The sequence below is a fragment of the Mytilus californianus genome, unplaced genomic scaffold, assembly GCF_021869535.1.
Source record: "Mytilus californianus isolate M0D057914Y unplaced genomic scaffold, xbMytCali1.0.p SCAF_4, whole genome shotgun sequence".
Taxonomy (NCBI): domain Eukaryota; kingdom Metazoa; phylum Mollusca; class Bivalvia; order Mytilida; family Mytilidae; genus Mytilus; species Mytilus californianus.
This window is the reverse complement of record NW_026262690.1, coordinates 73,631,139-73,653,713: the sequence shown is the minus strand read 5'-3', so window position 1 is coordinate 73,653,713 and position 22,575 is coordinate 73,631,139. Positions and strand designations below refer to the sequence as shown.

Here is a 22,575-nt window from a genome sequence, read left to right as displayed (position 1 = left end):
CCAAATTTTGTTTTAGAACGTTCTCAATGAATGCATATATGTTGTTTCAGAAATACACGTCAAGTATACGGTATACTACTATTCATTCTTTTTTACAACATTTATGTTTTGTAATTCCAAAGGAATGTCACTTCTTAGGACACCTACGCAATATTTATGAAAATTGTTTTACCTTACATTTTTAAACAATATTTCTCCAAGAACGAGAAATAATTGCACTTGTTGCGATTCAATGATGATGTTTACATCATACTAATCAATTCAAAATACAAATTTACATATTTATTTGCTGTTCTCGGTTATGCATATACTATTTGGCACTGGACGTCACATAGCGTTTTATCAATCATATGATTGTGGTATGTGATACAGGGGGTAATGGTTTAGACTAGGTTATATGATATGCACTATATAATCGCAAATTAACTGAATAGTTTTGCATCTGAACTGTTCTTCATTTAACCCGCGTATGTTATATATTACTTAGTAAGGCTGTGATGGATTGATAAGAGCAATCTTTATATAGTCCCATCAGTGGCGGATCCAGAAATTTTCATAAGAGGGGGCCCACTGACTACTTAAGAGGGGGCCCGCTCCAGTCATGCTTCAGTGATTCCCTATATAATCAACCAAATTTTTCCCACAAAAGGGGGGCCCGGGCCCCCTGAAAAACCCTCTAAATCCGCCTCTGCCCATGATCAAATGTAAGTTTGAAATTAGGCCCATATAGTACATCATAATTATAATAATTGCGGCAAAGTTTGGCTCAAATCTGCCAAGTGGTTTTAGTGCATTATTGTTTTCAAATTAATCAAAAAAAGCACGAAGGCTGAACACAAACTAAATTGGCCAAAGTTTACACTGGTCCCTCTAGACACAAACTTAAATCCACGAAAGAACAACCACATACATATATATATATAAATATTTAATTTAAACATTCATACTTCATGAAAGTTAATTTCAACATTTTAATAATTAGTTTTTGGATTAGACACAAGAACTGCATGGGACATAATTCTGCAGGTCATTAACTTTCACAAAGATATTTTTACTGGTTGCATACGATGTACAACCACTTTTAAGTCCAAAGCTCCTTTATGGTACCATTTTTTAAAAATTGACTGCACGTCCTTCCACAAACGATTGCACAGCTTTTTCAGATATATTTGCTACTAACAAACATTCTTCTTTGGTGATAAGTGGCTTCGTTTTTCCTGAAAGATTGAGTTATTACATAATTAAAAGGCAAACACTGATGAAGTGTTCTCTGAATCATATAATTCGAACAAACCATGATAAGTAGGAGTCACGGTATGAAACTTTCCAGACAGAATGGAATGACAATTTTATCAATGATATATATTCTAAAATTCACTAATGGTTCCCGAACAATCAAATATCTTCAACATTTTGAATAAATCTTTTTATCAAAACATTTACATGCCATCTTAGTAAATACGTTACATGATGCCATTTCCCTCATTATATGTGTACTCAGTGTGTCAACTTTAATATAAAAGACAAAACGGTTATCGTTTCCATTGATTTTATTGAAGGATGCCATTGTACCAGAGGTCTATTGCTAACCTTAAAACAAACATATATAGAAAATGCTTTTAGTGGACTTTACCACTTCTGCATGTGACAAAGACAATATCTAGCGCCATCATCATCACAACACTATAGAAATATAGACTAAATCATGTGACCTGTCATTGAGGCCACTAACATTAAAGGAATACATATTCAATACATAATTTACAAATAAATGAATACATACCATCCATACAGTCAACAAAGTGAGTTAACAAACTTTCAAATGCTCCTTCAAATCTTTGAGGAAAAGAATAATGAAGTTGTCTGAGCTGTGCACCGTGTGAAGCATCTGTAACTGATGTTGACCGCCTTGGAGATTCACCAGATGCCATTCCACCAGAGCCAAATAACTAGAATAAATATGTGTGCATATTTCAAGAATGTTGAATAAGGGGGTTGATCCTGACATTTGTGAACGTTTAATTTCATTTCCCATCAATTGTATTTGGGTTCTTTTGATGTTTGTTCAAGAAAGAAATGAGTCTGATGAAGGCCCACTTTAAAATTGTATTTAAATAAATAGACAACCATCACAAACTACTATCAAAATCTCAATCATTCAATACAATATTTCGTCAAAATTTTTCAACCCTTTGCTCTGCTTTGGTGTGTGTGCCTTTTTTCTTTTGGGGTATATGAGAAATTACAGCAATGTTCATTTGATATTACATTTATTTCTAGTATGGGATAGATGAAGTGAGAAAAAAAATCAGAGACATTGATGAATTAAGATAATTTGAAATTGATTTCTCAAGACCAAAGTAAGCCACTGAAAACTTAAATACCCTGCTCTTTCAAATTTATAAATTATGTAACTCTTACTGCTTATTTGAAACATTCATTCAGAAACACATTGGTTTAAACGGAAATAGTCAATATATAATCGATGGCTGAGTAAAATAAACGTTATCAAAAAAGAAATCAGTCTTACATCTATTTTAAAAACATCTTGTCACGAAAATATATAATTAATTATCACGTCATTCGATTTTGAATTTAAAGAAAACTAATCTAAAAAGGCAGCATGACTTTAAAGATCAATGTATTAAACATCTTAATTTTGTTTTCTTATAATATTGTATTTGGAAGCTTTGAGATTCATTCTATAAATATATCAGGTAAATATTCCAGATAAACTTAATGGAACTTTGGTGAAATGAATAAAGCTTTGTTTTCTTCTTGACAACAACTATGCATGGCAACAAAATATATCGACAGGTTGTACGTATCCCTATGGAGCCCAATTGCGCCCCTTCAACAGCATGGCAATCATACCACATTTCATTACTTTATATTGTTCCTGTTTTGTTATACATCACAGTTCATAGATAAACTCAGTTATTCAAGTAATTTCACACTGACTTTTTTTAAAAGCTTTTTCTTATGTTGTGCTATTACACCACTGTCCCAACATGTTAAACCTTGTCTCATTCACGAAGTATGCGTGCCTATCCCAAGTCAGCTAGGAGCCTGAAATTCAATGACTGTCGGGTTTGTTGCTGTCTGTCATGCTGTCATGTTTGTTTTTCGTTCATTGTTTCGTCTAAATCAGACTTTTAATTTTTTCGCTTGTATTGTTTCAAATTCGGTCCTGTCGGGGCCTTTTAAAGTTTACTTTACGGTACGGGACTGGCTCATTGTTGAGTACGACTAAGCTAACCTATGTTAATTAGACCATGTCATTTGGACTCCGGTGGATAGTTGTCTCATTGGTTATCATACTATATCTCCTCATATTTTGTATCAAACTGAATGATTTTACAGAAGGGTTAAACTTATAAAAAATAAACAGCAAGAAAGTATTACCTCTAATCGAATGTCATACCCATAAACAGAATCACGTGATAAATCAATAGTACACATGATCCCATTCTTAAACTTAAGCGTTACGACTGCAGTGTCTGGCTGTTTTGCTGACTTAAGCTTTGGATCATGTATATGTCCTATTGTGTAGACAGATTCTGGTAACTCGCTATTGGTCATCCAGACCATCATGTCTATGTCATGTACAGCGAGATCTGATACAATGTTACAACCTTCTGAATCTAAAGTGAAAAATATAAATATTTTTTACATCCCATGGTAAAGAAAGAATACGTTGTATTAATGCATGTGACAAAACTAAAAACATAATGAAAAGGTACAGCACTTTAACTGTGGTTCTTAATCAAAATTTCGTTCAACAAGGAGAAAAATTCCATACTTCATTGCAAGTTCAAGACTGTCCCCAAAACTGGTTTCTATATAAAAACAACTTAGCAGGAAATATTTTCAGAATAAAGCAAATGACCATGTTTTTTTTTTCTTTTTTTATATATTCATGAGTCACCTTTTTATTTGTGAGATTCAGGGTGTTGATAGGGTTTTTTCGAAATAAAATTAAATATGTTTTAGCACATCATTTAAACCCTTTAAAAAAATACACTCAAATTTCAACGGTAAAGGTCGCATATTAACCTAAACATTAGAAGTATTATAATTATATATTTTTGTGAAAAGATATAGATACATGTTTAGCTTAAATCTGAAACGTAAAAAGCTTAAGTTTTAAAATCTTCCAAATATTATTCACTGGTTTAGGAAGAGAACGGAATTGCAATCATGTCTAATTATACAGGGTGGGGAATCCCCAAATGGATCCCTACTTAAAACTCAAAAGCAGAGAGAAAAACTTAAGATTTTTTAAATATTATACTTGAAGAAGATGTATAATTTACTTTGGAAACTCTTCAGTAACTATTACTTACTGTTAGGTTATGGGTAAAATATTTTTTGACATTTTGACCATAAATACTCAACTATACATCGTATATTTCTCATGAATTCGTTACTGATAATCTTAAACATGTACCTGTATTAAGTAAGAATTCATAGGACGGCTTTGGACTATCTCTGTTAGTTAATTTTATCATTTGGATATCTCCTATTCCACCATTTCTTGTAGCTGTCCATATATCTTGAAACAATGGATCAAATCGTCTGTGATAAAAAATGTTTGTAAAATATGACAGCCATTGTAATGTATCCTGAAAAAGTCTAATCCCACATTACGCATGTTTATAGTAATAACGAAAAATGGGTAAATTGCAGAAAACTTCAAAGATCTCTAAATTTGTGAATTAAAATTTATCTCATTTAATCGAGTTTTTTTTTCAACGAAGATAATGTGTATATATTGGTTAATCATATCTGTGGACATAATGATAAGATATAAAATATATATAATACCTCTGGAACCCTGTGACTAATATTTTGTTGTTTTTCTCTGCAGTTTCATAGCACAGTTTTATTTCATCATGTGTGGCTCCAGTTGGCTTTTCTGTTAGAACGTTCTTTCCTGAAAGTATGCCATGATGATAATCTTTAACTCAAGAACCTTTCACAAATAATTATATGTTTTGAGATTGACCAATAAGGTATTATCATTTTCAAATTAAATCATTTTATGCAAACATAATTTTTTATCATCAAAACTCATATGTATTAAAAAATGGAAAAAACCTTAAAATGGTTACAACAAAAGTTTCCTTGACTTATGACATCTAAAACCAAATCTTCCCAGATCACCATAAGTGGGACTGATCCAAATTCCAGTCTGTTGAATCTGGTGATGACATGAGAATTTAGTGTCGATTGATTCATTTAATAGGCTAATATATTAAATAGTTGCCTTCTACTATTACAAGAAACGAAACGAAACGAAACGAATCAAGTCAGTAGCCTGCAACGAAATGAACAAATGTATGGATCCTGTAATTCAGTGGATCTCGCTGTTAATTTACTGTCTGTCATATTTGGTTTTATTTTGTTGTTTTAAGCATAAATCAGGTCGTTGTTGTTTTATGTTCTTGCAGATTGTTGAAAGTCGCACGTTGACCTGCGGTTTTTTACATTTCTTTTTGATAGCTATTTTATTGGCAGGCATGTCACATCTCCTTTTATTTTTATTATTTAAGTATTTATTTGGCTTAAATAGAATTTGGTTCTCAAAATTCCTTTTTAAATATTTTGGCTCAGATGCTGTTTTAATCACATCTTGTGGCAATATTGTATTTGCAAAGACACGAATTTGTGGAAGGTGAAATACTATGGGGCGCATTGCATTTGCGTCGTTTTTTACAAAATCCAATCTTTCATTTGCGCCAAAAAATAAAAGCTATATTTGCGCTTTACAGGTAACATATACCGGAAAAGTTTAAATATTCATTGTTAAATCGTGAATCGCAACAACTCAGAATCAGGGTTCGAAAAGCATCTGGTAACATTACTGAAAGGCCATCAAAGGTTATACGCACAGAACTACAACTTAAATTATCTTTGCGTTGCCAAATACGATACAATATTACCAGACAATATGCAGTCAAAATTTATTTTCCAAATCAAACTAATACTTATATTATCTATCTGCAAATGTACAAATACATTTTCATAGAAAATTTAGAAGAATTTTTCGGGGCAAACACTCCAGTGTATAGTGCACTCTTGAGGGTTTTATGATCATGTTGATTTATAACAGAACTGTGTTTTAATTTTATTATGAAAAGTCGCTTATCAGTGTATAGTGCTTTCGTTATGGTTTTATGATGCCCGATTTCTGATGAATATATGTTATTATGCAAACAAAAACTGTGTCTTAAAGTTATTATTAATAGTCTCTTTTGAATAAATCTATTTTTTATACTATTTACCTGTATTATATGCGCAAGTGAAGTGTTTTATTTTCTATGTTTTTTATTTAATGAAATATGGTTTATGGCGCAAATGAAAGATTATTTTTGGGCTCAAATGAAATGCCAATTGACGCAAAAGAAAAGCACCGATACAGGGCGCATTTTATTTTTTGCGCAAATGAAATGCCAATTGACGCAAAAGCAAAGCACCGATAGAAGGAACTATTCTGTCGTATATTTAATGTCCATTTTTTCAGAGGTATTCAGGAGGAAGATTTTCCCATGTCATCGACATATATATATATATATATAAGTTAGATGAAAGGCAAACAACAATGAACCTTTCTGGTATTTTGATTTCAACTGGTTTCACAAACAAGTCTGTTTTTGTAAAGAGACATTTGAATTTCAGTCATACTAATGTCTTAGATCATTGTTTGGTATAATAAAACATTTAATACTGATGAGTATTTAAAATGTGTGAATAAGAATAATTTTGATACTAAAAATTGTTGACCAACCCTACACAGGTGTTTATAATAGGTGTTTTTTTTTTATTAGTGTGTATTTTTTATGGCTGCCTTGTAGTTTTCCTTGACGCAAACAAAACAACAAAAACATACACGACCTAATAATATATTAAACGAAAAACCATCACCACTAGGGCATCCTACGACAACCACAGGATTAGAGGTCTCTGTCTTTGGTCAGGCACATACAGAATGTGGCGGGGATTGAACATGTTTTCGAGCACTTAACCCTTAGTTGATAAACTTTTGCCATGCTACTTAATTCAGCAATGCCAAATGTGTGTAGTTTACTGTTAAATGCCACATCAAAATAAAAGTGTCTTATCTTGATCTAGAAAAGAGTAAAGATTGCTAGATAATGTCCAATGAAATTATAATTTTAGAACACGAAGAAAGAACGATAATGCTGTCTTCAACGTTTACCAAACAGATGAGGAAAGTGTGTGCACGCGTTCAAAACACACAGATAAAAGAATCCGAATAGGAGGTACATATAAGAAACGGACACTTGCATCTATACCATTTAAACAAATATTTGAACATTTTCTGTTATCTTAGAACTTCAACTTTACTCTTTGTGCTTTTTCAAACAAAATGTTAAAATATTTAAAACTTAATTTTCTATAATGGATGTTGAGGTTAACTGTAATGAAATAGCAAGATTCTCTCAAGCAACTTCATTACATAGAAGGGACCCACGCAATAGCAATTTACGGTAACCTAAACTGCGACTGTGTATGCATGAAGATGAAGCAATAGTTGCTATAATTTTGTAGCATTGTATACGAGACAAAAAATAACATTTTATGAGATTAACATTTAATAAATACGATTTGGTTGACACCAGCAATATCCTAGCAATATGCGTTACATGTAAGCCATGTGTATGTGAAAAGCTAATGAATTATCCACTCGTTCGGTAAAATTAAAAGATCTTTTCGAATTGGTGGGTCAAAATACCTCCTCCTTTTAACTGATGGATAATTGGAACACATTTACAACAAATTAAAAAGCTTTTCCTGCATGGTTAAAGGTAGTGCTTTACAAAATATTCATCTGGAAATGAAAAATCTATCATAACTTAATACATTCTATGATCTGTGTACTTGCTTCATTTGCTACCTTTGTTTAAGCTCCTACAGATGTAATCAGCATGTGTTGATGTTGGGGTAAAAACAAAGACTGCATCAAGACTGAAAAGGCAAATTAACACAAGTTATGTATCAACAAGACGTCTACTTCACAATATTTCCTACAAATGGAGTTGAATTTGTTTGAATAAATAATAGCCGGAAAGAATTTTAGTTTAAATTCAGCCCATATTTTGAAATAGGTAGCTACAATAGCTGAAATTGACACTCCATAAAGAAGAATGTTCTGAAATGTCAGATAGAAAATAGTGTACAAGATGATTATAGGCAAAACTGGTGCATAATATGCAAATGACACGATGATCCTGTCCGATAATTGAAGCATCAGCAGGATATGTGTTTGAATCTAAGACCATATATCGTTTTTGTTTCCTGGTGATCAGCTAGGATGATAAAACGGTTTTATTTCGTTGGCGTTTTTTTTTTAAATGTCAAACGTCAAGCAGAAGTCAAGGATCATTGTCAGACCCTTGTCAAAACAATACAGACTAAATAGCATTGCACAGAGTCAATGTCATTTTTACATCGCGATGACCGTGAGGGCATTCCGATGTATTGCTATCGCCTAGATTTCCATTACGTAACTTTCGTTTTGGGTTTGTAAACGATCTATAAACATGATAAATACGCTGATATTAACGAGTGCAAACTAACATTCTTTATCGTTTGTTATAAATACATCTCTTCAATGAATACTGATAAAAATATTTTTGTTTAGAACATAAATTAATAAGTATGAAAATGTTTTGTCGTTAGATATATATATATATATATGTAGAGGTAAAAAAATCATTGATAATATCTATGCACACGTACCGAAAAATAGTGTTAAAGCATGCGGAAGAATATCTCAAGAATCCCGGCAAAAACCGGTAACTCTGTAATTGTTTTTGCGGGAAAATATGAATGCCTACTCATATCCAATCTTTTAGAAAAATCGAATTTTTACAGAAGAGTGTCCACCATGCGCTCGCACTGCACTATTATTAGAATAGTATAATAGAATGATATACAAATAGATGAAAATTATATATTAATGTAATATATAACAACAAACCAGTGTATACTGATTTTTATCATATACTTATAGAAAATAATGGTATAATTATACCCCATGATAAAACTTATTTGTACATATATTTATTCATTAAATTTGAAGAATTCCGGTTTATATCAACTGCTTCCGTTTCATATCAACTGCTTCCGGTTATTATTGCATGCTTTTCTGTAACGTTATCGCATGACAGTTCGACGTCATTCGGCAAATTCCGCAAAACGTACCTCAATGGTACGTTTTTTTTTATAGTAAAACATAACAAAGTTGGAGAAAAAGAAAATATTAATAATCAGGAAAATATATTATTAAAAAATACAAAACAAATATTACAACAAATGCATTGTTTCAAAGTTTTAAAAATAGTTTTTTCTGTATGTCTTCTGCTGAAGTATATGATAAAAAGAACATAACATGTCGTTTTTCATATTAGACCCCTTATCAGCCCATGGTCAAAATCATCCCTCGAGCCTGTCGGCTCTCGGGCTGATAACATGACCTAGGGCTGATAAAGGGTCTGATATGAAAAAGGCCATGTTATAATCTATATGTATCACTACAATATAATAGTTATTACGGTGAGGTTGAATTTCCTGTCATTTATTAATCATCCACGCACGAACTTGTCTCAGAAAAAAATATATCTCTGTACATTAACCTCAGTTTCAGGTATAGAGATGTGATTTTTTTCTGTGACAAGTGCTTTTGACCATCCACAAGAACTTGCGGTCATCCGATGTTCAGTACTTCAGTACTTTGATTAAACTTGTTGAACTACCACAGTTTCATCATAAATAAAAGAACTCGATTGTCAATGACTAATTTGTGGGCTAATGTACAAAACTTTGTTTAAAGGGAAAGTCCGCGATTTTTGACTTATCATCTAAATATGTTCATCTTAACATAAAAAACACATTCACAAAGTTTTAAATTTATATTCTTTCTAATAACAGAGAAAATCAAGTATTTGTAACTTTTTTGGTTGACCTACGTCACTGGGTTGTGACGTTTTAACCCGATTTGTTGAATCATGGGTAAAAATAAAATCTGTTAAAGTCTTAATTGCTTATCAGAATTTTACGTAATTAAAAGCTCACAGATGACCGTTGGTCGTAGTTAATAACCACAATATAAGAATGAAAGAAAATGAATATGTGTGTACCGTTTTGTATTGATTGAATAAAACTTCCTATATGAAGTTATCTAAATATAAATATTTTCGAATTAATTGCATAAATTATTGAGATTTTTTCATAAAATATCTATAGAACATTTTTACTGATATTGAACTGAAAATATTTTAAGTTTTATTTACCGTTATAACTTTGATAACCATTTCAATGCAAAATATTTGTGAACAGAGTGTGTATATTATTTTGTAAAGTCATTGTTTATTTCTTGATTTGAGGAGAATTCGTTTGAACTTTACCTTGCAGCAATTTAGCCTCAGGCGTACACAGGTGTGAATTCAAGCGTACACAGGTGTGAATATTGTCATTTTGAATGGATTAACAGAAAGAGTATAGCGTGTTTAATATACCCAGATGAAATACCCGATGACAATAGAGAAACAATAATTAAATTGTATAAGTTAATTGAAAATTATCATTCAACTTTTTAATTCCGGAAGTGTTACAATATTAAAATGGAACAATTTTCGGTTACGTTCTATGCAATTATTATAAAGTTAAGATATGAAGTTAAAAGAATAGTACCTTTAATCTTAAAAATTAAATGTTTACTTACATTTCCCTATTAATAATCATTGCACATCTGTTTAATTTACTTTACCGGAATTCTTTAACTTGTATTTAAATCTGGCGATGTTTAAATGCTAACAATCTTAAAACTATCGCATATTTAAAGTTTTTAATTGAAAAAATACAACAGTACAACATGCATGATTTTTTTTAATTTTCTTATTTACATTTCATTCTTACATAATTGAATTCATTTGACAATCACTTAGACAATTTATTTGTGAAAAGAATACCAATTATCGATTTTTTCATTAATGAATATACATACATTATAAATTTAAGCTAATACATTAATTTGTTTGAGGATTTTTTTTAGGATAGCCGTCATTAATCCAAATTAGTAATACAGTTGTTGTAATTAAAGGCATATCTTAGTAATGTATTACTGATATTGACGATTTTAGAACAGTTCGTCCCAACCTCGTTGTTCTTGAAACAATCTTTACTAGTATACTTGTAAGTTTCCTGACATATATGCGCCATTGAGGATGCATGAGCTCCAGAGACAGCAGATTAGAAGCGTATTTGTTTGTTTGGGCAGGAGAGGCCATGCAACCACGTGTACAGATAAACAAGCTTATGTTGTCAACACTATCAGAAAGAGTTCCCATCGTCGGATGGGGTATATGAAGGTTCCAAGAATGAACTATTGACATGTCTGACTCTGAACAGTTAGTAAACGGACTTAACAATGATCTATAGACATCGACCGCTTGTTCTTGATATTTGAAACTGCATGCATATATACGTTTATGAGAGTGATTATTTATCTTGTGTCTGACGAAAACTAAATACCTGCATGGTTATATCTTGCCATACGTTTGTATTGGTTTGGTGGGTGTTCACTCAAAATCGTAATTCAAAAATTGTGTTTGTGAGATGTAGATTCACTTCAATACCGAATGTCGTCTATATATTTCACAAGTGTATACCACGGAGAAGATCTGAGGGTATATTACTCCCATTTTGTTTGGGTGTGAACCATCGATGTTTACAGCAATATTTAATGAACAAGATGATGATGGTATAAAGAACTACGAGCGTCATGTGGCAAATATTACATGCATGTCGGACCATGAGTTGTCAATCTGTATGAAAAGATTTCCAATACAACCATATTGAGTAGGAATTTTTACATGCTATACTCTCGTACTAGTATTACAGGGTTATTGTGTCGTTTAACTCAGACACACATCTTTTACTTTAAGATGTATGAAATGTTCTAAATATATATATATATATCTTAAATATAACAATAATCAAACGCCTATAGGCAATCACTAAAATGGTATGAAGTTTTTATACAGATTTATTCTTATTTACACAATCATTAACAAACTGCATAAATTTAACAAAGTAACACCGTGACACTACGATATAACAAATGGGATACTAATTATTTTTAACCATGCTATGCAGAAACTTAACACATCAAGCAGCAACATATATATTAATATACTGTTCCCAGCATCAAGTTAGTGCACGTGAATACCAATTAGGAACACGATGTGTGATTTTGTATAACTAAAAATATCAAAGCGAGCAATAACTTTGTCAGGCAAACATTTTTTTTCACTATGCCTCTCTTTATCTCCGCTCCTTTACAATAACTATTTCGCTTTTCGTCGATCATTCTCTATATTGTTCTCTATTCGGTTATTTTTTTTCACTATGCCACTCTATCTCCGCTCCTTTTCCCCTGTCGTCCTAATCCTTATAAAGATAGGGACATTAGACATAGAAGGGCTCTCTTATCTTCAATGAATTAATATTGATAGTGACTATAAGTGCTGCATTACTTTATATATCTGCATGTTTGCCAATCGACAAAAGCTTGTATTTGCGTGAAGAATTTTTTTTCTTCAAAAATATGGTCCAGAATCATGACAAAACAATATTCATTTCACAAAAATGTTCAAAGGTCATGTTTATAATTTTTTTAAAACTTATTATCAGCAAAAATAGTGGATAATATTATTATCAGAACATCATTCATTAAAAGGTGGAATTATAATTTCAAACACACACCAGATAAACAACGTTAGACACAAATATATGGTTCAATAAATGTTACCTGTGCACACCGGGTACCTCAATAAAGAGGCCATGCATGAACATGTATTATATAATTGTGTATTACGAATTTTTAGTTGACAGGATGTCACTGGAATACCTAACACTACAGGGAGATAACTCTGTAAAAATCAGCTAAACGTTTTAATTACGTTGTATTGTTAAGGAAATATTAAGCTTCTCAATGATCAAAATTAGTGTTTGTCAAACAGCTATATAACCAATGAAATTTTTCTGATAAAGTGGTTGGTTCAAATTTTTTGAAATTTTTATATTTTTGTCAAAGGGTCAAAGTAAACATTTTTTCAAAATTTTATGAAAATTAAACTAGCCAAATTAATATTAGTCAAGGCGTTGGGTACCACCTTAAATGGAGAGTCACAGGAAAAAATATTCTGGTACTTACTGAATGAAACTTTTCGCTCACATCCGTAGTGAGTCTGGACTCAAGATGAAGATCAAATCCCTTTTGTAAGACTAACATACCTTTTATCTTCAAGTAAATTGTCAACTTCATTTGAAGGATGAAATGGTACGTCAAAAATAAAGTGCTCTTCCTGAACGTTGGCTAGTGCATCTTTACTATCATCTACAATCCATTTGACTAATAATTTACGATTCCTGAGAATGTTTTTAATATGCACCGAGCTAGCGATTCTGCCTGCACCAAGAATTCCTACATTGTATCTCTTAGTCTCGTTACCGGCTGTAGAGTACTTAGCCGTTAAACATGGTGCACCCTGTAAAAAGAGCAAAATTATGTGACCATTTCATCTATAATATTTCATTTTTAACATAATTAAAATTATATTTATGCCATTATTGTATATCAACCGACAATTTAATATAAATCTTTGGGTCTTCGATTGAATAAGAGAGATGTGAATTAGTACGTCATTTGAACATCAACCTAACAACTCCAATAACCAAAAAGACATCGAGGCCGGGGTCACAGTCTTCAATATTAGACAGGTGTCTATACAATATAAAGGTGGCCTGTTGCAAGGCTAACCAGCAGCAGTCCAAATTTCCCGTCCTTCATCCCTGTTGATCCCTACTACAGGACCTACGTATTGTATGTATTGTTCATTTGTTCTCGTACTGAACATGCATGGCATAATTGCCACTGGACTTTAAGCAACCAACAATCAATCAACCATAAAACAACCACTAATTTGTTTACTGACTTTGGACAGGCACTATGTGGCATGGTTAGGCAATTTTTTTATGAACATGCAGCGGATTCATGGTTATATATTTACTGACTTTGGACAGGCACTATGTGGCAACTAATTTGGATCTAACAGTAGGCTAAGAAAAGAACAGTTTCGTTTTTGTTATTTTAAAGTTAACTGTGTTTTCTATACTGAATTTTATTTTATCTTTTTATATAACTATTGTTAGTGTTATAAGTCTTGAACAGGCACTTACAAATTTGGAGGGGATAATATATTTTGTTAGATATTAACCCTCCCCTATTTTGTATCCCGATTAGTTGACTAATAAATAATAAAGCTACATAGCCGAACAATGAAAATCGGCAAAGAAAAAGCACAACTATAAAATAACAGTGTTTCAATCCATGATTGATTCAGGTAGGTCAAGGATCCAAAATATCAAAATTCGAGAGAAAAACCTAACAAAGGTGACATCGACAACTGAGGCCATACTTATTTTATAAAACACAGATATACAATGTACGCTAAACAGTCATGAAAATGACCCTGAACGTGACCATGAGCATGTCTCGAGCCAATCTCTTGCACATATAATAGTTGTTTATACTCGTAATTTTCATTTATGAAATATATAACCATGAATCCGCTGCATGTTCATAAATTCTCATTGGTTCACCTGAATGGGTTTAAAATACAGAACTTCTTCGTTGGTTATCTCTTTTCTCTATGTCAAATACCGGTGTAATCTACTTGGCTAATGTGAATGCGAAAATGTTACCCATTTGAGTCATAAACATCGTAAAGATTTTGAATCACACGAAAAAAAACCGAATATTTTTGAAATTTAAAGAAAACAAAAAATAACTGATTTCGGAAAGTAGGGGGATGGTAAACAAATTGTCCTGTCCATAATTACCTGTATGCATGTGTTAGCCTAAGAGAAACCTCACTACCTTATAAATTGATGCCCTTTTCAAAGCACTATCCTCACCTACCTATCTTATAGTTTTAAACTTTCCTAACATTGATAACATAGCCTCTTAGATTCGCCGATATATTTTACTGTCACTTTCATTATATTTTCTGTTATTGATTAGTGAAAATACGTATTAAAGATTTTATAAAGGCTACCATATATGATATATGATTACAGTAGGTAAACGGGTATAATCGGTAGTACTTTTTAAAGAGGCATGACAATTTAAGTAATACGTAATCTTATCACATTTTGTGTGTACACTATCATAACAGTTATCTGAAAGGCATAAATCCGACATAGACAATAGTAGATAGTTATGTAATCATTTTGATGGCCAAGGCCGGACCGTTTCCAAATTGAAATGGGTAGAATATTCTTGATATGATCATTAGAGCTATAAGGCCATGTTTCAAACAAATAAGCTATGAATTAAGTAGTATTCCCCTCAACATGCTCAATACTAACGAGAAACAGGCGATGCTGGATTCCATATATACATGCATATATAAATGTATGTGTATGACAGATATTAGCTAGAGCATTGAGGAAGTCATGTGAAGTCATGTGATCAGGGTTATTGATTTTAGATCAATCGGGTTTTACAGGAAAGTTCTTTAAGTATCATTGCATTTTCGCTTTTAATGGAAGTTATCGTAAATACATTTCAAAAATAATTTCGACAAATTCTCAGCAGGTTTATGTGCTTTTTAAATTGATAAACATAGTGTAAGAGTTACGCGACACGTGGTTCATAGCGACCTAGTAACCCACTAGAAATGATTTAGCATGTAGTTGGTTACTGAATTGTCTTACCTTTTTTAAGTGTGATATGAATACATTTCCGTAATTGTTATGAAGAAAAAGTCTCTGCACAATATTTATCCTCATCTTATTAAATTAATTTGTTATTGACAGTTTACAATGCCGTCTTTTAGCAATTTTGCGTGGGTGAACCGTATCGCTGCAAATATTTACATTTATGATCACTTAACCGTAACCCGTTGTTTGCACTGGTGAAGATATCATACAGTAAACGCGACCTCTTTGTCTATCCACATAACATTTTATCTGGTATCTATTTAAAATGCTGACATGTATAAATATATAATAGGAAGACTTTATAGTGGTTATGTACGACTTTGCCCCCAGCAAAGCTATAATAGAAAACAGTACATTGACGGGTGTTACAAAGGCTTTTTGTGAATAGAGTCACTCGTGCATTCAGTCAGTTCATAGACACTTATCGTACACCTCGTGACCTAATTACATGTTTTATAAAAATAAATTTGTATGAAAAATTTTCATAAAAACTTTATTTATAAGAAAACTTATTATGTCCCAAATGAGCCTACTCATGGGGTTTTTGATTATGTGATTACTTGGCCGTTTTTATAGTGATTATTTGATTACCAGACCAAATATTGCATGCTTATTTGATTTTCGATAATCAAGGACAGTATTTTTGATTATTTGATTATCTTGTTTAAAAAAATAATTATGATCATGTGATTATATTGGCAAAAAAATTGTGATTATGTGATTACTTGGACACCCCATGAGGGGCCTCCCAAATGCTGAAATAAAATAAAGAGTCATCGAATTTATTGACTGCAAAAGTAACTGTAACCATAAAATGTTTCCATGTACAAACCTCTCTTCGGTTTGCTAAGTAGTTGAGTTTATAGGTACTTGGGGACAGGACAATATTTTTTTAGCCCTCCACTTTTTTTTCTAAAATCCGCTATTTTTGTTGTTTTTCTATTAATATCAATTATTTTCGCTTTTTTCTGTATTGAATTTGTATGAACATAAATATACTAGAAACAACTTGTATTTGCTATTTACTATCAATTCCAGGTTTACTATTCACAGCGGTCACTGATATATTAGAGCTCAGGGCAATTTTTTTAGCCCTCCCCCTTTTTTTCCAAAATCCGTTATTTTTGTTTTTGTTTTTTAATCATTTCAATTATTTTCGCGTTTTTCTGTATTATATGAACATAGATTTACTAGAACTAACTTGTATTTGCTATTAACTATCAATTCTAAGTTTACTATCTACAGCGGTCACTGATATGGATATCAGAGCTATATAATTATTGTCCTATTGGCACATATAAAACCCCCTTTTTATCTAAATTTGGACCAAAGATAAGCTAAATATTTTGTCTGTTGTCGGAGTGTAAACTTTTTCTCCTTTGAAATCAGCGGGCCAATCTGAAGAGTTTGGAATTATGGTACACAGAACAGAGGATGAAAATGGTCCTAACAAATCAAGAGTATAGAAAAATGGGTCTTTAGTATAAATAAGAGAAATATATCCAAAAAACATTTTAAAAACTCCCATCCGTATCCTTTACCTAGACCTTACCTGACCACAGTCAGTCTTTAGTTCTAAAATATTGAGAATAGAAAACAACATATGTAATAACACGAAAATAAAGAAAAAAAACATATACGAAGCCCCTACAACTGCCCAATCAAAACCATCAATCTAGACCAAACTTACCCACAGTGATCCTTTTGTGTATATAGTTTTAAAACTTTAAAATTCTACTGAACAGGAGTATAAATAATAAATTCTAACATGAGTATAAATGATAAATTCTAACATGAGTAAAAAATGACAAATTCTAACATGAGTATAAATAATAAATTCTAACATTAGTATAAATGATAAATTCTAACATGAGTATAAATAATAAATTCTAACATTAGTATAAATGATAATTTCTAAAATGAGTATAAATAGTTTTTTTACATGAGTATAGATAAATTGTAACATGAGTATAAATGATAAATTCTAACATGAGTTATAAATTCTAACATTAGTATAAGTAAAGATAACCCTTGATTGATTTTTAAAATAGTTCTAATTATTGGTTTTGGAAAGTAGAAGAGGCGATAAAGTAAAGGCGGATGAAAAATGAAACTTGTGAGGTATGAAGGTATTTAAAAAAAAGGAAATGATGGGCATCTTCTTCTGGAGCTCCAGAAACGCAGACTGAAGATACTATAATATTGAGGTGAAGAAAATCGTTATAATGAAATAAAGCACCGCATTTTATTTGCTTCAAGATCATATTTACTTTTCTAAAAGAAAATTGTTACGGCACTATTTTTTTTTTCAGAATGCCATTTTGTATGAATTAAGAGATTCCTTAGATGTAGATCAGTGACTCTATAGAACGAACAGAATGGTTCAATGCATACCATTCTCTGGTCATAGAAGGACAAAAATGATAAATTAGTTAGTGATAGTTCACATAAAGGGATTATATTAGTCATCTCCGTTCCGTAATGGATAAATTGACGAGCTTTGTATACACGGTGGAACTTATTCCCGTAGATATTCCGGTGCATCGCCTTTTACAACTTAATGAAATAATTGTTTGGTCGATATCGATGTATGGCTGGGGTATCCAACCTCATCCTAGAGTATAAAATTCTTTTTTTTTTGCAAAAATTGGTAAACCTGTCTCGCTGTTTCCATTTGTAGTTTTTCAAGGTTATCTGAGTAGAAAATACCTCAGATTTCCCAGCTTTCCCAAGCGTTTTGAAATAGGACGTATATAAACTAGATACATATTTTCAAGATTTTCTCTATTTAATCTGAATTTCAATTTTCTTACATGAAGTACTCCTAAATATTGTGTGTTGACATTTTTGAAATACTGTCAATTTGGTCGTTCAAATTTAACATTTTTAGACAGAATAACACCCAAGTGCTTACGGCTTGTATCTCTTGTGAAAATATTGCCATCTAAAGAAAATTCAAAGTATCAGAGCTATTAGAATTTGAAAAAAAACAATCATAATCTCTGGGTTTTTTTCAGGATTCAAAAACAATAGCTATTTTTGAGACTATTTATTTAGTTTGCTCTAATCTTTGGATATCGTCAGCGCTGCGACTGGAATACCCTAATGAAGTGCCATCGGCAAACACTCATCATAAGGACTGTAGTTTTCACCAATATCATTGATACAAATTTATAAGGAAAAATAAGGGGCACATTATAGAACTTTGAGGTACATCAACAGAAAGAGTAATAAAGTCTGAATGCAAACGATTATTAACAACTTTTTGTTGTCTGTCTTTTAAATAATTTTTGATTTTTATCTTAAATTGCCTTTTATTCACACAAACACTCATTTTCATTAGTAAATCTCTTTGCCAAACCTTGTCGAACGCATTCGAAAAGTAACAAAAAACAGCAAGAAAGAATTTAATACCGAATTCAAGTTGTAAAGTTCAACAGGTTGGTGAGCAGTTGAGAATTTTGGGTAAGCAAGGCCCAAATTGAAGTCAGGATGTGTTTGTAATTCTTTTTTGTTGTTGCATTACTGGAGGTGTTTATAAATATCTATCGATCGGAAATGTCTTCCATGAAAGTTGGAGACATAATTTAACATTTACTTCATGATCAATATACATGTAGTCAGGAACATGATTGATTGATTGATTGGGTGTTTAACGCCACTTTTAGCACTATTGTACTATTTCGTGACGGTCAGTTTTTATTGGTGGAGGATGCCTAAGTGCCCCAAGAGAACCAGCGACCTTCGGTAGGAAAACTGACAATCCTAATCACTGAAGATAGGAGTCGAGCGTACGTGCCACGTGCAGGACTCGAACTCACAACCTAAGTGCTGACAGGCTAGTGATACAGTAGTTCGACTACTTAGATCACTGGGCCATCGAGACACCTGTCAGGACCATGATGTACATTGATGACAATCTATCAAATTTTAAAAGCCTGCTAGAGGTTATGCTGTATCGTTTTGTACAACCCTTCCACCCTTTTTTTTTACATAATACAGATCTGCACTACATTTAAATGTAGAATGATACTTTCATCTAATTCGCAAATTGTGAAAACCATTGCGGAAAATGCTGGACCATAAATTCTCACTTATATCAGCATAAGGAAATTACAAAAAAATAAATGATTGTGTTTTAGCACAAATTCTCGTATTCAGTTCAAACAAAACTGTGCACCTGGGAAACGATTTTAAGGATTATGCATCCTTTTGTTGTTTCAATGTAAAAACTATGGAAATTTTATAGAAAATTCTCAGCCTCTCACTTGCTATATATTTGACAATTCGGTACTTGATAGAGGATAATTGCATACAGTGCTAGAAAGGACTTCCCAAAACCGAAATAAAGATATTAGTTAGAACAATTACAAATATGGACCCATTCATACACCTTCTAGGCTGCGCTCGACTTTAGTTACTCAGAACGAGGATTTTTGAATTTTAAAGGTTGTTAAGGATGTACTAAGGTCAGGTTTATGAATTCTTGTCAGATGTTCGGACTCCTTGAATTTTTTCCTACGATACAGGGTAAAATATGTTGCCCCATAACACCCATTTTTCTTTTCATATAATACTCCAATAGCTCATAAAAGGTCATTTACCAAAATTTAAGCAGACTCTAGATTTCTTTTCTTTCGATTTGAGACCCAAATAAGACCAATGCAAATGTAAGGTAAAAGTCCGAGTCAGCCTTTTTCCGCCATTTAAGAAAAAACAAATACCTCGAAAAGGAGCTCCAAAACCTATCAATATTTTTAGCATATTTTGTTCCTTAACTAATGCTCTTCTGATTTATAGTATCAATTTTAAATTCTAGATTTTTTTTTAATTTCACCTAAGTACATCCTTAAGGCTGTTTGTAAAATAACACCGACAGACACGTGAGTAAATGATGTTTAAAATGTTATTATTACTTAACATAAAAGTTTGATATGATTCCGTAATTTCGATTGGCCGAGGCATTCCAAAAGTCATATTTTTTTCCGTATAAAATGCACCATCTCAATGACTGCACGTGCTATCCGTGACATTGCAAAGATAATGAAAAACAAAAGGCTTGATTTAACTCGTAATTTCATGGTCGTATAACATAGATAACCATGTAAATTATATAAATTATTTTTTAATATTATTTTTGAATACATTTTAACTTATCTTACATTTTTCTTAACTTATGCTCTTATCCATACCACAGGGACTCGGTTAGCGGTAATCCCTTTTGGTATTATGTACCCGGAGCTATTTCTGGTTTGGCTGGTTGTAAGCAAAAAGGGATTAGGTTGGCGGAGATATATATTCTAAATACTTGTAACGTTATTTGTGTTTCGTAGTTCCTTTCTATTTGCAAGGTTTGTTTTAAATTATTAACGTTGGCACAAATATTTGTATGTTTACTGGCAATATGCAGTTTACTATCCACAGTCATGCAATTTTCATTGAACCTTGTGATACTAATCATCTTGCCAATTAACTCAGTCTGTATCTGATACCTTGTTTATAGACCATTTAGTTAATTTAAAACATTTCAGTCTCATCAAAACATCTGTAAATAACTTATTTTTATCAGTGATATTTGATAGTAACTTATTATTATTCTTACATGTGATATCTGTACATAATTTAACTTCATCTTTCCCGGACAGTATTAATATTTTTGTATAAAATTGTTCCGATTTATTCTATTGTAATAACTTTTCCAATAAATGTATCATTTACTAAATTTGTAACGTGGTTTAAATTTAGGCCAAATTAACTGACCAATATTAATAATCTTGATTTAATCAAAGTCTTTCATCTATGATATTTCTGGTAAACATTATAACATTATAACTTATTAACAATTCGCAATTTTTGACTTCTAACCTAAATATGTTCATTATAACACAAAGTACATATTTACAAAGTTGTATCGATATTTGTCCAGTAACAACGAAATATGTCAACCCTCAACGTGGTTATAAACTTTGCCAGCAGACAGCAGGCTAAAAGGACAATTCGATAGACAGACAAGATCTTCGCCTTTTAGTATTGTCCTGTTAGTAGGTGACAATGACCTGACAACACAGACATGAATGAGTCAACATACATAAGGAAACTAAACGCAAACTCAACAAGTCATATGAAGATGGTATCCATAGGATTACATTATGTAAGATCCTTTCGAGAATGAAGGCACCCAACATACCGTATGGTACTTAAAACCAAAGAAGAAATTTTAGCCATCATCATCTTCATTTGCTGACGAGGGAAACCCATTTACATCAATGAGCTTCCGCCTTGGATAACCAAGAAAGATTTGTTGCGCAGCAGTGGTATCTATTTCATGGACTATGGTGTGGTAAAATACTAATTTGCCATTAAAGATGCTGCTATTTTGAAGATCCGGGCCATAGCAACCAGCAGACGGCTAGGCAGAGTGTAAGCATAGGAAACATTATGTTTATAAACACAACCCTTCATATATTTCTTACATTAATAGTTTAAAATAGTCTGTGTTCTTAGGTATCCCTTTTGAACATCATTTCGGTATCCCTTTTGAACATCATTTCATTTTTATTCCATTTTCCTTAAAAAACATAACATCATGAGATGTTTTCAATATATTTCATTACATTCTTATTCGATGTTGTATTCTAGCTGCACTACAAAACATATAATATCAAGTTCTCTTTATTTACTTTAACTCTAAATTTTCATTTTCATTCTCATATTATTACTTTTTACGTTCGCCCTTGTGGCTGGGTTAGCATGGATTTCAGC

At 32.0% G+C, this 22,575-nt stretch overlaps 1 protein-coding gene across 2 annotated transcripts; it reads right to left on the bottom strand.

Annotated features, from left to right (window-relative positions):
* Positions 1-913: 913 nt before the first annotated feature.
* Positions 914-16,123, bottom strand: LOC127738496 (uncharacterized oxidoreductase YrbE-like). Of its 2 annotated transcripts, XM_052249782.1 has the most exons (8): positions 15,808-16,123; positions 13,324-13,577; positions 7,922-7,992; positions 4,828-4,936; positions 4,451-4,578; positions 3,406-3,644; positions 1,784-1,949; positions 914-1,217 (listed from the first exon to the last, which is right to left on the bottom strand). In XM_052249782.1, exons 1-8 carry the CDS (start codon positions 15,880-15,882, stop codon positions 1,114-1,116), a joined length of 1,146 nt encoding a protein of 381 aa, XP_052105742.1. In that variant the 5' UTR covers positions 15,883-16,123; the 3' UTR covers positions 914-1,113. The 2 variants fall into 2 exon arrangements, with proteins under 2 accessions (XP_052105742.1, XP_052105743.1); XM_052249783.1 differs by lacking the exons at positions 7,922-7,992; positions 15,808-16,123 and having other exon boundaries at positions 13,324-13,434.
* Positions 16,124-22,575: the final 6,452 nt, after the last annotated feature.

Bases quoted from the DNA above. Each gene is read 5' to 3' on its own strand.
- LOC127738496 (XM_052249782.1), bottom strand. From the start codon at position 15,882: ATGAGGATAAATATTGTGCAGAGACTTTTTCTTCATAACAATTACGGA. The intron at 13,578-15,807 runs GTAAGACAATTC...CTCTTTTTACAG, and splicing joins TCATATCACACTTAAAAAAG to GGTGCACCATGTTTAACGGC. The intron at 1,218-1,783 runs GTATGTATTCAT...TCAATCTTTCAG, and splicing joins CTTTGTTGACTGTATGGATG to GAAAAACGAAGCCACTTATC.